This window comes from Marmota flaviventris, chromosome 13 (genome assembly GCF_047511675.1).
Source record: "Marmota flaviventris isolate mMarFla1 chromosome 13, mMarFla1.hap1, whole genome shotgun sequence".
NCBI classification, from domain to species: Eukaryota; Metazoa; Chordata; class Mammalia; order Rodentia; family Sciuridae; genus Marmota; species Marmota flaviventris.
Genome location: NC_092510.1, coordinates 20,834,765 through 20,848,945, shown reverse-complemented (window position 1 = coordinate 20,848,945; position 14,181 = coordinate 20,834,765). Strand labels below are relative to the sequence as shown.

The following is a 14,181-nucleotide window of genomic DNA, read 5'->3' as shown; positions in this document are numbered from 1 at the left end:
CTGAAACCCAGGAAGAGGGTGAAAACCCACTTTTGGGTCCTTCTTCCTTCGGACGTGCCAGTCACCAGATGACCTGAACCCATTTTCTTGACCTCCAGAACTACATCCACCACTGACCTTCGATTGGTGAGTTTCCCCTTTCTGGAGTCCTAAACCCAATGGTGGTGTCAGGAGAATTTGACCTCTTCGCCCACCTGTGGGGAGGAAAAGACCCCATCAAAGCCTTCAAGTCCATGATGGTCCCCATGGACTCCCTCCTTGGGCAGATTTGACTCTTGGGTTCAAAATTCCTTCCCTTCCTCTTCCCTGGAATAGACCTCATACATCATCTTCAAAGGACTGTTAACTTTCAAGAACACATAACAGAGAGGAAAATCACATCCCACCTAGACCTTCACGATCTCAGTGTCCCTCATAAAGTCTTCTCACCTTTAAGACTCGGCTGCTAGGGATATGCTTACCCTCCCCTTCCACTCTCCTTCTCCGGCCCTGGGAGTCTCCAGCCTCTCCAGGAGGAGTCCCAAAAAGCCTTGGCCAAGGTCTCCCATGGCCCTGGCCCTGTCCAGTATGGAAGCCTCAACTATCAGGATTTGGTGATGACCAATCTCTGCAGCTCGAACCTGCCACTAGGCAGTGCCTGATTTTTGGCTCTAGCGGGGATGCTCCTTTTGACAATAAATCAGCTCCCTCCTATCCCTATATAATGTTTGCAAGATGGGCAATACATCCTCTATGCCTGCTGACTCTCCCTTACAATGTCTCTTAGACAACCTCATGACACTCTCCTTGACACCAGACATCAAACCCCACAAATTGATTAAATATAGCACCTAGGATTGGCCTAATTATCCCCTAGACAACCAAAGCAAATGACCTCCTTTTGGATCTCTGGATCCCTCCATTCTAAGGGGTCTCTACAACTACTCCGAGCATTCGAAAAAATGGATAAACATCCCCTATATCCAAGCTTTCTTCTTGCTCTGATCCAATCCTGCTCTCTGCACCTCTTGAAAACATCTACACATTCTTCTAGCTTGCATTCCAACCCCGCCAACCACTGACCCCCCAACCTTCTCTTCTTCTGGACTCGACTCATCCACTACTTTGGACCCTGCTGATGAACCTCCACTCTATTGCCTGGCTCAAATAGGTCCTCACCCTTAACCTTCTGCCCCAGCCCCTCCACCATCACCCCTGCCTCAATAACATGCTTTCTCCCTTCCAATTACTAGATCAAAAACACCACCACCCTTCCCCAAACTGTTGTCCCCTTGTGTGAGGTAGCAGGTACTAAAGGAATCCCCCATCCACTCACTCCTCTCTTCTCCTGTCTGTGACAACACCTGGTCCCACCAGGCCCCCTTACTGGCTAACCCAAAGCTCAAATGAGCTGAGGAGGGCCCTCAGACCCCTATCTTATATCTGGTGAAAATAGCCTTTAAAGTTGCTTTGTTATCACTGAAAACAAGGTTACTAAGAATTTAAAGTCCCTTACAGGCTTTTTGGGATGTTCGCTCCTGTACTCCCCGCTGCTCTATCTATTCTACTGCTCAAGTTTTCCTTGCTAGGGAAAGTCCCAAACCCCTTTCCCATTATTTTTTTACATCTCCTTCCTCATTCTAAAGTCTACCTGAGCTGCTCTCAGCCCCACCTTCCTGTCTCCCCCCACCCCCAGGCCCACAGAAAAGTCTTAACTGACCTTCTCCAGAAATCTTCACCAAGGCTGATTTTAGGACTATCAGCAAAAGAGTCTCTACAACAAAATTTAATGTAGATAAGCTTCCTCTTTTTGTGTTGCTTGGTTTTACTTGGCCACTTGCCTGGAAAAATCAGAACTCCAGATGCTAGACACCTCCTCCCTAGTTTTTCACAAAAATATGTAAACAAGCCCTCTGGCCTTGAGCTGAGGATTCATAGAGGTGTCTCCATTTCTAAGATAAGAGAAGTTACCTGTTGGGCTCCATGGTAACTGCTGGCAGGGGGAGGAAAGAAAGAGAAAAAAAAGCTCTCCCCTTCTCAGGTGTCCTTGAAGGGTTAACTTGCCCAGAACAGTGAAAAAAAAAAAAAAAAAAAAAACTGCTTTTATGTGATCTTCTGCAGACTGTGAACTTCTGAGTCCCTCCTCTTACATGCTGGGTATAAATTTCCAAAACTACCTGAACTTGGGGTTCAGGAGATTGATTGATTGATTGCAGCAGAAGCTGTGACCTCTGAGCCTGGCTGCAGCCAGTTAAAATTGTTTCCCCATCTTCAGTGCTATCTGTGGTGCCTTGCCTTGTCCATCCCTACAACATTATAATTCTATATACTTAAACCTGTTTATGTTTTCATGAAATGGTAAACAGATGTGATTAACTGTGTACTGTAAATAACAAAATATTTCTTATTAAAATGGAATAATTTGCCTAAATTCAGAAATTTACAAGGATTATGTCAAAATGTGAATAAAGAAGGGGTTAACAGATCAAAAAGAGAAATCAGAAGGTTCTAGGTATGGATTTAATAGAAGGGAAAAAAAGTGTTTCTGGAATAAGAGAGTCTGTGTGATTAAGTAAATAAGAGGGTTTTAGTAGGTGATAAAGAAGGTCTGTGTAAATTGGTTATATACGGAAGATTTTGTGTAAATAATCTTGAAGGAATTAAGGATTATACAACTGTGGCTAAAAAACAACTGTTATTTTGTAATATTGTAATATGTTATTTCTTTAAGAGCTAAACTTGATTAATATAAAAACATCGATGTAATTGTGGTGCTATTGCTCTTCTTTGTATATTAAATGCGTTCATATTTTCCAGGTATATAAGTCTTTAAGGTAGAAGCTTCAAAAGAGAATTATATCAAGCTGGTATTCTCCAAAAGGTTGCATGGTAATTTTAGGCTTATAAGAATAACATATTGGAGATTTGTTTATATCATTTAATGTTCTATAACTGGACCTTTTATCAATAAGATTATATAAGTTCTATACACTGGGGTACAATTTAAATATAATATTATATTGTGTTAGCTAATATTCATGTTACCTCGAGCAGCAGTATATGTAAACTTCATAAAATGATATTTAAAAAACAAAGATCAGCTTCCACTTTACCTCAGATTTAAAAAGAGCCCCACCTTACCTGAGATAAGGCTTTGCCTCCCATCTTACTACATGTCAGAATGACTCCAAGGTAGGCCAGACTTTAGTTAAAGCCCAGTACTCTTAATTTAAGATGGGTGAGACTGACTTGCTAGATGCTTAAGATCAAGACTTAAAATTAAAATTAAATTAAAAGGGCCAATAAAACCAATATTTGGCTCTTACCCTCTGAATCTGGCTGCAATCAGATAAACAAGGAACTTCTCTAAAGAGCTTTGCAACTCTGGGCCACATAATCTCCCAATCAGGGAGAGTAATGAGAACACCGGAGAATAAAAAGCCAATCAGTGCACTTGCTGTGAATAGGAAGGTCATTGGAGAAAGGAGACATCCCTGATGCTTTTAAGGGAAGCCACATGGTCAAGTAAGTCCTGGACCCATCCTAGTGCAAATGGCACTAGCAGAACTAAGAAGCTGCTCTCAAGTCCCAGATGAGTGACCCTTATGAGAACTCAGCCTACTCTTAACAATAGATAGAAACAAAGTCCATTTTGACCAGCTTGATCTTAAACACCTACCCAAAATAGTTAAACCAAAACACAGTCATTTGTGGGTGTAATGAAGGACAAGAAAAGCTAGAAAAGAGGAGACAGCAACTAGGCCAACAGTCTCCATGGGGAATGTTCACTCATGTATGACCTTGGCTCCTCCCCCTTGCAGGACCCCTATTAGTTCTCTTTATATTTCTCCTAATAGGACCATGTTTGTTAAATTGTCTACGGAAGTTCCTGCAAGACCAGATACACAAATTCACCAACCAGTCAGTCTTTCAATTACTCCTTCAAGACTACCAATCCCTGATATCCAAGATGAAGACCTATGACTCATGACCAACTCCTCCAGCTCCAGAGACTCTGCCCCCATTTAAAACTCTCCCTGACCCCTTTTCCAATTTTTATAACCCCCCTTTCACTTCCCAGAAATGAGAACTACTCTCTAGCAGGTCCTCTCCACATGATCTGTCTGCTGTACTGTATCCCCACAAGGAAGCATGAAACCTAAACTTCTCACGCATCAGATGAGGAGCTACCAGCCAGGTGAAGACTGACAGATCGACTTCACTCACATGCCTAGGCACAAAAACTTCTCTACCTACTTACTTTCATTGATACTTTTTCAGGTTGGATAGAAGCCTTCCCTACCTCCAGGGAAAGTGCTGACACTGTCGCCTCCATCCTCATTGAGCAGATCATTCCCAGGTTTGGACTTTCTACCTCCATCCAGTCAGATGATGGTCAAGCCTTCACTTCTCAGGTTGTTCAATTATTCTCCAAAGGCCTCAACATCACCTGGAGGCTCCACATCCCCTACGGACTCCAATCCTTGGGTAAGGTTGAGAGAGCTAACAGCATTCTCAAGGATCACCTCACTAAACTTGCTCTTAAACTCAGGCTCTCCTGGCCCAATCTGCTGCCATTGACCCTCACTGGAATTTGGGCAGCCCCTAGAGCTCACTCAGGCCCCTTTGAGCAACTCTATGGGTGCACTTTTTAACCAACCAAAGCTTTCCAATCACTCCTCCTCCCCTTGTATCCTATTTGCCCTATCACACTTATACACAAACACCTAGGGGAACATGCAATCTGGTGCCTTCCTGCGCCACTCATTGTCTAAATTCCAGTGCAACCACAAACTGAATTGGATCCTCTTCAACTGGGTGACTCAGTCTTACTTCAAGAACTGCAACCTCAATTGTTAGAACCTCGCTGGACAGGACCCCATACAGTCATACTTACTACCCCAATGGCAGCCAAGCTTCTGGGTCACTATCCCTGGTACCATGTCTCCCACCTTAAAAAGGCACTTGTTCCAAATGTCCAGTTCTGGACTTCCACCACACCCACCAATCACAAAATTTCTTGCCAATCCTCTTCTTCTTATACTAATCATTAATCTCGCTCAAGCGAGATGTATGTATGTATGTATGTATGTAGATGGCATTTCTACATCCAAGCAATATAGCACCAGGATGGCATCACCCACTCTCAGTTTATGGGTCAAAGAGATTGCCCTTCCACTGGCTGCAATCAGGTCATCACCTTAACATTACTGGATTCAACCAAACCACCTCTGATATTTCCTAGAGTCCTTACCACAGGACCAATGGCTGATACCAAGGATCTCCACTGCTCAACCTATGGCTTCAAGGAACCTTTATGGACTTTGCCCTTTCCTAGATAACTGTCCATAGCCAGTGTGTGTTATTTCTAGCTGCTCTGGTATTCCCAAGCCTTTCCCCGAACATTCCCCTGCTCTCCCAGGTAGGCCCCACACCGCTCCCTCTCAGCAGGAAGTAGCCAGTTTGAATTACACCATCCCCAAGCCACTTAGAAAAACAAAAAGGGAGAAATGTTAGTTGCAGAGCAGGCAGAACAAATGTTAGCTGCAATGTGGGCTGAACACTGGACCCTCACACGTCTGGATTCTTATGACTTGTTTGCCTCAGAATGAACACTCAAGCCCACTCAAGGCTGAACATTCAACCCCCACCATTCTGGTGCAAAGGAAGCACACATCTGACCCCTGACCTGTCTGCCTGAAGGCAGAAGATGACACCCTTAGCAACAACTGTATGATCCAATCACTGTATGCCAACAAGGCAGCTTGCAGACCCAGAGACCCCATTAGATTTTGGCTATAAAACTCTCTCCTGCCAGGCCTCCCTCTCTTGCTCTCTCTTTCTTCTCTCTTCCTCTTTTTTTCTCTTCCTTCCTTGTTAATCAGACACCACCACAATAAAGATCTCTTTGTTGCTCCAAGTGTTGTGGTCACTTTCCTTTTAGAACTCAGATAGATCTGGTTCTGAGTCCACACCACAGCAATGAGATTTGACACACCACTTCTTCAGGTCTCTGTTTACTCGTTTATTAGATGGGTATAATAATTTCTCTCCATACATAAGATAATCTTAAATTTAAGAATTGAATAACCTGTAAAGACAATTCTTTTTTGGCTACATTATTTCTGAAGATAGGATAGAGGAATATGTCTTATCTGGCACATTTAGGAAAGTTATTATCAAAATGTTTCTTAGAAGGTTCAATACTTCCTTGGAACCTGTGACACCATCACAATTTACATTCCTGGAGTGATCTCCCCAGCCATCAAGGAGGAAGGGGGCTGTCTTCTAGTGTTCACATTCACCTATCATATGACAACTTGGGGCAAGGCACTCAACTTTTTAGCTTAGTGTTTCTTATATGGGATGGGAGTGAGTAATTCCTGCAGCTGCTGTGGATGAACTGACCAGTCCAAAATGAGAAAATGTAAATAGTGACTCAAGGTTACCAAAACAGGACTGTTATGTCTAGGCTTAGGGGAGGGAACTGGAGAATCCAGCAGGGGTGTCTTCCAGAAGAAGCTCTGCCTAAGTCCCTCCAGGGAGGGCAGTGGAGCTGTACAGCATGGAGGGACACACTGATCTTTCTGCCCCCGCCCCCACACTTACATGTGGTTTACCTAGCCTGAACTTGAAGAGGACAAGACTATTTCATTCACTCTTCCTGTCAAGTCTCTTTCTCTGAGGGGACTTCCTTAGGGGTTTAGGCTCACTCCTGAAGGAGGTCAGTGATGTCTGACCTTTTATTGTCTTCTTATTGCTTGGCCTGGGGCATCAAGGAAATTGTATGTTCTAAATTGGTCAAAAACAGTTTGGGAGATAGTTTCTGTGCACGTCCTGATTCTGATAAGGTTCTGGAGAACAATAGCAGAAGAGAGCACAAGAAAGGCAATCAGCTGAGAGGAATTCTGGACTTTCAAAACATTATTAAGTGTATAGTGAGCCCTCCATATCCATGAACCCAACCACCATGGGTCAGAATTGCCATGTTCTGCTGACATGTACCTTGCAGTTAGGTTTACAGTGACCAAGTTTGTATTGAACACATACAGACTTTTTTTCTTGTCATTATTCCCTACAGAATATAATGTAACTGCTATTTACAGAGCATTTGCTTTGCAGGAGGTATTATAAGTAGTTTGGAAATGATTTAAAGTATACAGAAAGATGTGAATTTGTTACATAAAAATACTTTGCCATTTTATATAAAGGCCTTGAGCATCCTTGGATTTGGGTGTCCATGGAGGGGCCTAGAACCAATATCCCATGGATGCTAAGAGATGAGCAAATGTGGCACTGGTCCTGTAAGGAGTGATCATTTTATTCATGAAGTTTTTTTTGAGGGGGGGAGTGCTGGATATTGAACCCCAAGAAACATTACTACTGAGTTAATCCCCATTCTTTTTAAAAAACTTTTTGAGACACAGTCTTAATAAGTAGCTGAGGCTGGTCTTGAACTTGCAATCCTCCTGCCTCAACCTCCCAAGTTGCTGGGATTGTACGGGTACACCTGCCTGACTCTTATTCATAGTTTAAAGCTTCTCCTGTTGTCAACATCCTCATATCCCACCAGTTACTAATTCTTATTCATGATTAAGTGATCCTAGGAGATTATTTCCTATGTGATTTACAAGAGTTCACAAGTCATTTCAAGGTTTCAGATATAAGTTAGTTAAGTTTTAAAAGACAGCTTAATGAGATCTACTTTAGAAAAAGTCAAGACATTGGTACATTGGTTTAGGGCAGGATTAATCTTTGTGAGATATTCCAGCTGCCAACAATGCTATGAGTCACATATTCTCAGAATTGGCAGAATTCCATCACCTGACCTGAAGGCTACCCGTGTGAGGCAGGCCACCTGGTCTCACAGGTGAGGAGAATCAGATCATCCATATGGACTATGCCTTTAGAAAGCAGACTTTCTCAACCTTGGCACTAGGGACGTGAGGTGACTTAGTGTTCTTCCTAGGACTTCAGGAAAACTTTATTTTATTTGACCCAAATGGTAGTTGTAGTTTTTCCTCTCACTATGTTTTCTTTTGTGCATACTTTGGAGGGACATTGTCTCATTGACTGTAGGAGATTCAATTTCAATTGCCAGGTTGTCCTGGAAATGCATGTAGATTACTGGTGAGCTTAGCAGGCAGTCAAGAAGATTCCCACCTTAAAGATTCCCTACATTAAAGTGATGAGATTGGTTTGAATCCTGTAGAGTGTTCAACTGGATTATAAAAGCTTTGGGATGGTACTTGAGTGGGAAGGACTGAGGAAGTGGGAAGAAACCACATGAGCCTGGTTTGAGGCACTGGGCAGACTGACTTCTTTTTTCCTATTTTTTGCTTTCATTTGAAACTTCAAGAAAAAGCACTTTTCCCCAAGTGCTTTGAGTATCGTGCAACCATCCAGATGACTTTGCTGGTGTCACTCTCATGATTTCCTGGCATGAATAATAATCATTCACAGCTTGCTTAAAACTGTCCCTCCCTGTTCTCTTTCTCTTTTTGTTCTGCTTTTTAAAATATTTAAGTATTTATTTATTTATTGAATGTTGTTCTTTTATGTACAGACTTCTAGGTTTGAATCTCTAGTAAGGAAAAGAGCATCTTCACTAAACAGGGAGATAAGAGGATAAGAAGGAGATCCTGGGGGGACAGGCACAGTGACACAGGCCGGTCATCCCAGCAACTCTGAGGCTTGGCCCGGAGGATCTCAAGTTCAATGCCAGCCTCAGCAACTTGGCAAGACCTGTCTCAAAATAAGAAATAAAAGGGCCAGGGATGTGGGACTCAGTGGTAATGTGCTCCTGGATTCAATCCCTAGTACCCCGGGGAGAGGGGAAGGAGAGAGACCTTGGCTTGCATTCTTCTTTCCTCCTGCAGCCACCACACTATGAATTTGTTTACCAGTCTTTTCCTCCTGCTCCCAAGCCCGCAACTTTATCCTCCAAGGAAACACCTTTAATTTTGTCCTAATAGGGTTTCCACAGTGTGAAGTCGAATCTGGAAGGGCTTTGTGTTCTTTGGGAGGTCAGGGGCTTCATGTATTAGGAGTGAGAAAACATTTTATATTTTGAAGACAAAATCACCTAATTTTTAAGTGACATTAAGTTCTATGAAGTTTTTCTCTGCAGCTGTCCCTTCATCTCTGCCACAACTGCTGCTATTTCAGCAGGTTGGTTTGGTAGAAGTGTCCTTATTGTAGGAGGTCTTCTAGTCTTCTGCAGCATGTTTCACTGTGGGACAGAGGTCTCCCAATAGAGGACATCCAGGGAAGTTCATGCACAGAGACAGGGCGCTTGGGATGCCTCCTGAAGTCTTGGCTCCATGCTCCATATTTGTAAGGTTCACAGTATTCAATTAAAACAAACAATTTATAGTTAGCAATACTTTTTATTTACAAAGGCAAAAAATTAATATAGAAAAAGAGCCTCAAGACATCCTGATTTGAAGGGTTTCTACCTCTTATGCACCCCACAACAGCTTTATGAGAGGAAGTAACTTTCCCAAGGTCAAATGGAGATAGGGTAGAGCTTAAAGGGTCCCCTTGGGGGTGATATTATTCTGTCAAGAAAACATGGGGACACCAATATTATTTCAGGTTATTATGATATATTTGACATCCTTTGTGTCTATTAGGTTTTTATCACTTAAAAAAGAGTCTTAACACAAGGGGTCTTCAAGGGGGTATGGAAAAATATTAGCTGTAACAGTAGTGTGTGGCCCTCCAGAGGCACAGTTTATAAGCAGATATTACAATATTGGAATTTCATGAGAAGGATGATTAAAGGAAAAAGATCTCCTTAAGAAGCCAATGATACCAAAAATGGTGGGTAAATGTGTGTCAACCACATTTCTGAGGCAGCCGTCTCTCATACAGAACTCATGATTTCAAACATTTAGAATGTGCATCATGAATCTCCCGCTGCAGATTAAGAAGCTGGCATCTGAAGTTCTCAGCATGGCTCCCTCAGGAGTGTTAGCAATATAACTCTCCTACAAATAGATAGTAACCAGGTGTCAGGCTTTGATTTAGTTCTTTAATGAGAGAAGCAGCAGGGAGACAAAAGCGCAGGTTCAGAGAGCGTTTGAAGGCAAGGGATCCGTGTTGTCCTTTGGGGGCATGGTGTCCCTTTGGATTGTCTGGTTAGATATGGGACTTTAACTTGCTACCATGCAGGAAAACCATGTTGGCATTGGGGTTTGCTTTTCTACTGGGCCAAAAGCCAAAGCAATGAATTAATTTCTGCAGGCTAACTACTAACCGTACAGGGTAAAAATTACTTGCAATTTTCTTGTGGATTATTTGTGATAATTCCCTTCACAGGAGTCGGGGGGTTAGGCCAGCTTATTGGGAAATGTTTCACATGCAACAGAACATGAAGCAGCTACCACTTGGCCTTCCACAGGAGTAGTGAAGAGTTTTTCTTAACATGAGTGTGGATTTATGATTACTGTTCTTCTGATTATTGCTGATTAATCACCTCTGCTGGGTGGATTCCTGATCAGGCGAGTTCAGATGATAACTGCTCTTTCATATTGGCAATAATTTATACACACAAGGCATTGTTCTAAATAAATGGTTTACAACATAATTACACTTAATTTATACCATATGAGGTGTATGCATTTGTCAGGATTCTCCAGAGACACAGAACCAATAGGATGTGTGTATCTTTGGGTTCTGTATCCTTAGATATAATCAACTGCGGATTAAAAATATTCTGTATGGAACATGTATAGAATTTCCTTGTCACTATTCCCTAATCAGTACATCACAACAGCTGTTCACATAGCACTTACATTACATTGGACATCGTAAAAAATATAGATTTAAAATATATGGAAAAATTTGCGTAGATTAAAAATCTGGACACCCTAGGGAGAAGGGAAGGATAAAGTTAGAATTATAAATAACTTTCAGGAATGTCCATGTTTATTGCCAACTAAAAAGAAGGAAGTTAAAGTAATGTGTAAATACACTCATTCCATTTGCTCACCAACAATAAATCCCCCGCATTCTAATAAACCATTTGTATAAGCAAGGAGAAAGGTGTGTGAGCTAGTCAATTAACAGTGACAGCCTGGGGGTGTGGTACTGGTAAGAGAGCCAGGTAAACAGGGTGAGGAGAAATATGTTTAGCTATGTTTATACAATCTTCATTTTTTATTAAAGATGACTAATTTTACAATTTGAAAAGACAAACTTAATAATAAGCAGAGTAGCAATTATGTAAAAAAAAAAACAAGCTTAGAGGAGAGTTACAAATATATAAAGAATAGTAATGACAAAAGATTTTCTAATTCTTTTTAACTCTTTGGATCCTTCTATTCCATTTCATCCCCGAGGCTCTCTAATAGCCAACGAATTTTTAAACTCGATCCTTTGTTATTACATAGCCATAACTGAGAAAGGAGAACCAAAATGTGAATTATTGGCAGTTTTGACATATTGTCCTGTGCTATAATGAAGCCTGAAACCAAAAAGACATGCAAATATATTTTTCTAAAATAAAGTGTAAAGACTGAAAGGGCATATTGGATCCCAAGAAAAATGAATTCAAATAAAAAATTAGAAATATTTTTGGTATATTTACTTCAAGGATAAAGAGTCCTTTGAGATCACTCCTTCACGTCTAACAAACCAAAACCAAAAGAACAGCAAAACAACACAACTGTTTACTCATGATCTTTTTAAAAAATAATAACTCCTGTGCATGAACAGATTGAAAAAAAAAAAAAAGAAACAAATTGCTTAAGGTATCAGAACTTTGTCACATTCAGAGTCTCTTCTTTGTGAGTCACTTTTTGACTCAGAGGCATTGGTGTTTTCTCACACAATGTGTTCTTTGGAATATTAAGAGCATCAGTGATGAGCATGTCATTAAAGGAAAGCACCATCATCTCTGACATTTTCTGAGACCCAGTTAGCAAGTTCGATGTTGACATCTCTCTGGTCAATGGAAATATTAATGAAGTTGTTCAGATCTGAACAAGAACTTATTTTTCTTCTTGATTAGTCCTTATATGGCTTTTTTTGAATGAAGATTGCTTTCCAGTCTTGTCACCAGGAATATTACTAAATTTGCACATGAATAGACCTACCATTATGTCCTGTAACAAGTTGACTCCTTGAAGGAAGAATAGATATCATGTACTCTGTAGTATCATATTATTCTTGTAAAATACTTACCATCCTTCTCTTTGATAGGATAATTCCTCTATGGTCACAGACATTATATTTCCCATAGGACTTCTTCTGGGTAATGGAATATAGGGCAAGTGAATGGTGTCACTTCCACTAGCAGAAATTTTAAGAACCATCATGTTATCCCTACCTTTCTTTTCCCTCTCTAATACCAGCATGCCTCACACAAAGGCTGCTTCTTTAGCCTGCATCCTGGAAATTAAGAAAATATAGATTAAGCCAAAGTTGACCATTACAAACATAATATGAGTGAAAGATAAATTTAGCTACAACTTTTTGTGATTGTTTGTTACTGCAGTATAACTTAACTTAAACTGATTGATACAACTCTCCAAGATTACAGAATTTAAATCCTTATTCTGGTATGGTCTACATGGTTTTCTGAAGAACTTTGGATTTAGGTAGGACCTCTGGATGGTAGCCAATCAGTAGGTGTTTGCTGATCAGCCTTCCTTTTGGGTGAAATTCAAGTTCAAATTATTTCAGGGAAGTTAGGGTGAATGCAGAGTGATGTCACCTGAGATGTGTTTAAAACAAGTCACTCTGGGGCCATTTAATCTAAGAAGATATGGCTGAGTCACAGCCGTGTTGTTGAGAGCTACTGTTTAAACCTGTATTGTCATGAAATGCCTTAAAAATGTAAGGTTAGAAGACACTGTTGAGAGTGGAGATGATACCTCAGTTGGAGACATCATAGTAGGTCACAGTGTGGAGAAGGTGTGTTGGGGAAGGAAGGGAAGTAGGGAGATGTTATAGCTCTGGAAGGTTCACTCTTAATTTTTCTTCTTTCCTTGCAATTAAACTTGATTCCATGATTAAATTTATTAATCCGTAGACAATAGCTCAACATCTTCACTCAGAGTTCCAATGGGGAAGTGGTGGAATTCAAAATGTGTCAGGGATCCAACTGCAGTTCAGTGTTGGTGGATTCAACAATTTGCAGCAGCCCTTCACAAAGTACAGGTTGTAGTTTCCTCCTGGGATGACCTCACCAGGCTCCTTGACAGTAATGCTGGTGGAAAGTAGAATGAAACCATTAGTTGAGCCTTGTACAGCAGAAAAAATGGGTGAGCAGAAGGTGATACATTAAAAATGTCACAGGAATGTGGCACTGTGGTGCACCCTTCTTGTATTCCAGAAACTCAGGAGGAATAAGTTTGAAGCCAGCTTCAGCAACTTAGTGGGACTCTCAACAGCTTAGTGAGACCCTGTCTCAAAATAAAAAATAGAAAGGGCTGGGGATATAGCTCAGTGCTAAGGCACCCCTGGTACCCGCAAACCACCCACCCACCCCCCACCCCTGCAAAAAAAAAAAGCAAGGCACAGGGCAGAAAGCTGATTTTTTTCCCCCTCACATTCTGGTTAGGGTGAGTTAAAGACAGTTACAGACAGGCATGGGGGAATTAATTTTGGCTCTCAAATTCTGTGTGACTTCAAGGATTTTTCCTATTTACCAGAAGAAGCAGATATAGAATCAATCTTTATAATGCACCTGCACATAAAAGAGAGCTGCTGGGATGGTGGGGATACTGATTTTGTGAGAAGAAACCATAGAAGGTGGAGATGGCTGCATGGGTCCCTGGTGTCCTCTTATCCACTATAGTCTATTACCATGTTGTCAGATGGATAGTCTTGATCCCCTTGGAAGGGAGGCAGTAGCAGGTGGAGCATGGGCTTTTTGGGTAGATGGGCATGAATTATCTTGGTTGTGCTGGCCTAATTTTTCTTGAGTGGACATAACCTCCCTAAGCCTCTGCTATATCAAATGCAAAAAAACCAAAAAACAAAACAAACAAACAAAAAAAAAACGTGATAGTGCTCAACATACAGTGATTGCAAGTTGTAAGTGACATAATTCATATGAAGTGACAGATGTATAGCTGGGTACATATTAAATACTTGAGCAGTACTACTGAGAATTTTAGTTCCTAGAAAAGTCAAAGTGAAACATTGATATAATTGATGTTCAGTCTTATGTTAAAATAAGAGTTATAAAAG

General features: G+C 41.1%; 2 protein-coding genes across 14 annotated transcripts in view; both read right to left on the bottom strand.

The window, feature by feature from the left end:
• Positions 1-1,779, bottom strand: part of LOC139701555 (solute carrier family 28 member 3-like) — a 94,800-nt gene extending 93,021 nt beyond the window's left edge. Inside the window, exons 1-2 of one of the 3 annotated variants that reach the window (XM_071600529.1) lie at positions 1,700-1,753; positions 118-194 (exon numbers count right to left, since the gene is read on the bottom strand). The gene's annotated coding sequence lies outside the window, so the exon portion shown is untranslated. Of the gene's footprint in view, positions 1-117; positions 195-1,699 lie in introns of all 3 variants that reach the window. The other 2 variants (XM_071600528.1, XM_071600530.1) reach the window with 2 other exon arrangements.
• A 9,110-nt stretch (positions 1,780-10,889) lies between these two features.
• LOC114081644 (solute carrier family 28 member 3) overlaps positions 10,890-14,181 on the bottom strand; it is a 113,719-nt gene continuing 110,427 nt past the window's right edge. For all 11 annotated transcript variants that reach the window (XM_071600513.1, XM_071600514.1, XM_071600512.1 and 8 more), the window contains one exon: positions 10,890-13,195. In XM_071600513.1, the coding sequence (XP_071456614.1) occupies positions 13,069-13,195 (127 nt within the window). In that variant the 3' untranslated portion in view covers positions 10,890-13,068. The remainder of the gene's footprint in view (positions 13,196-14,181) is intronic.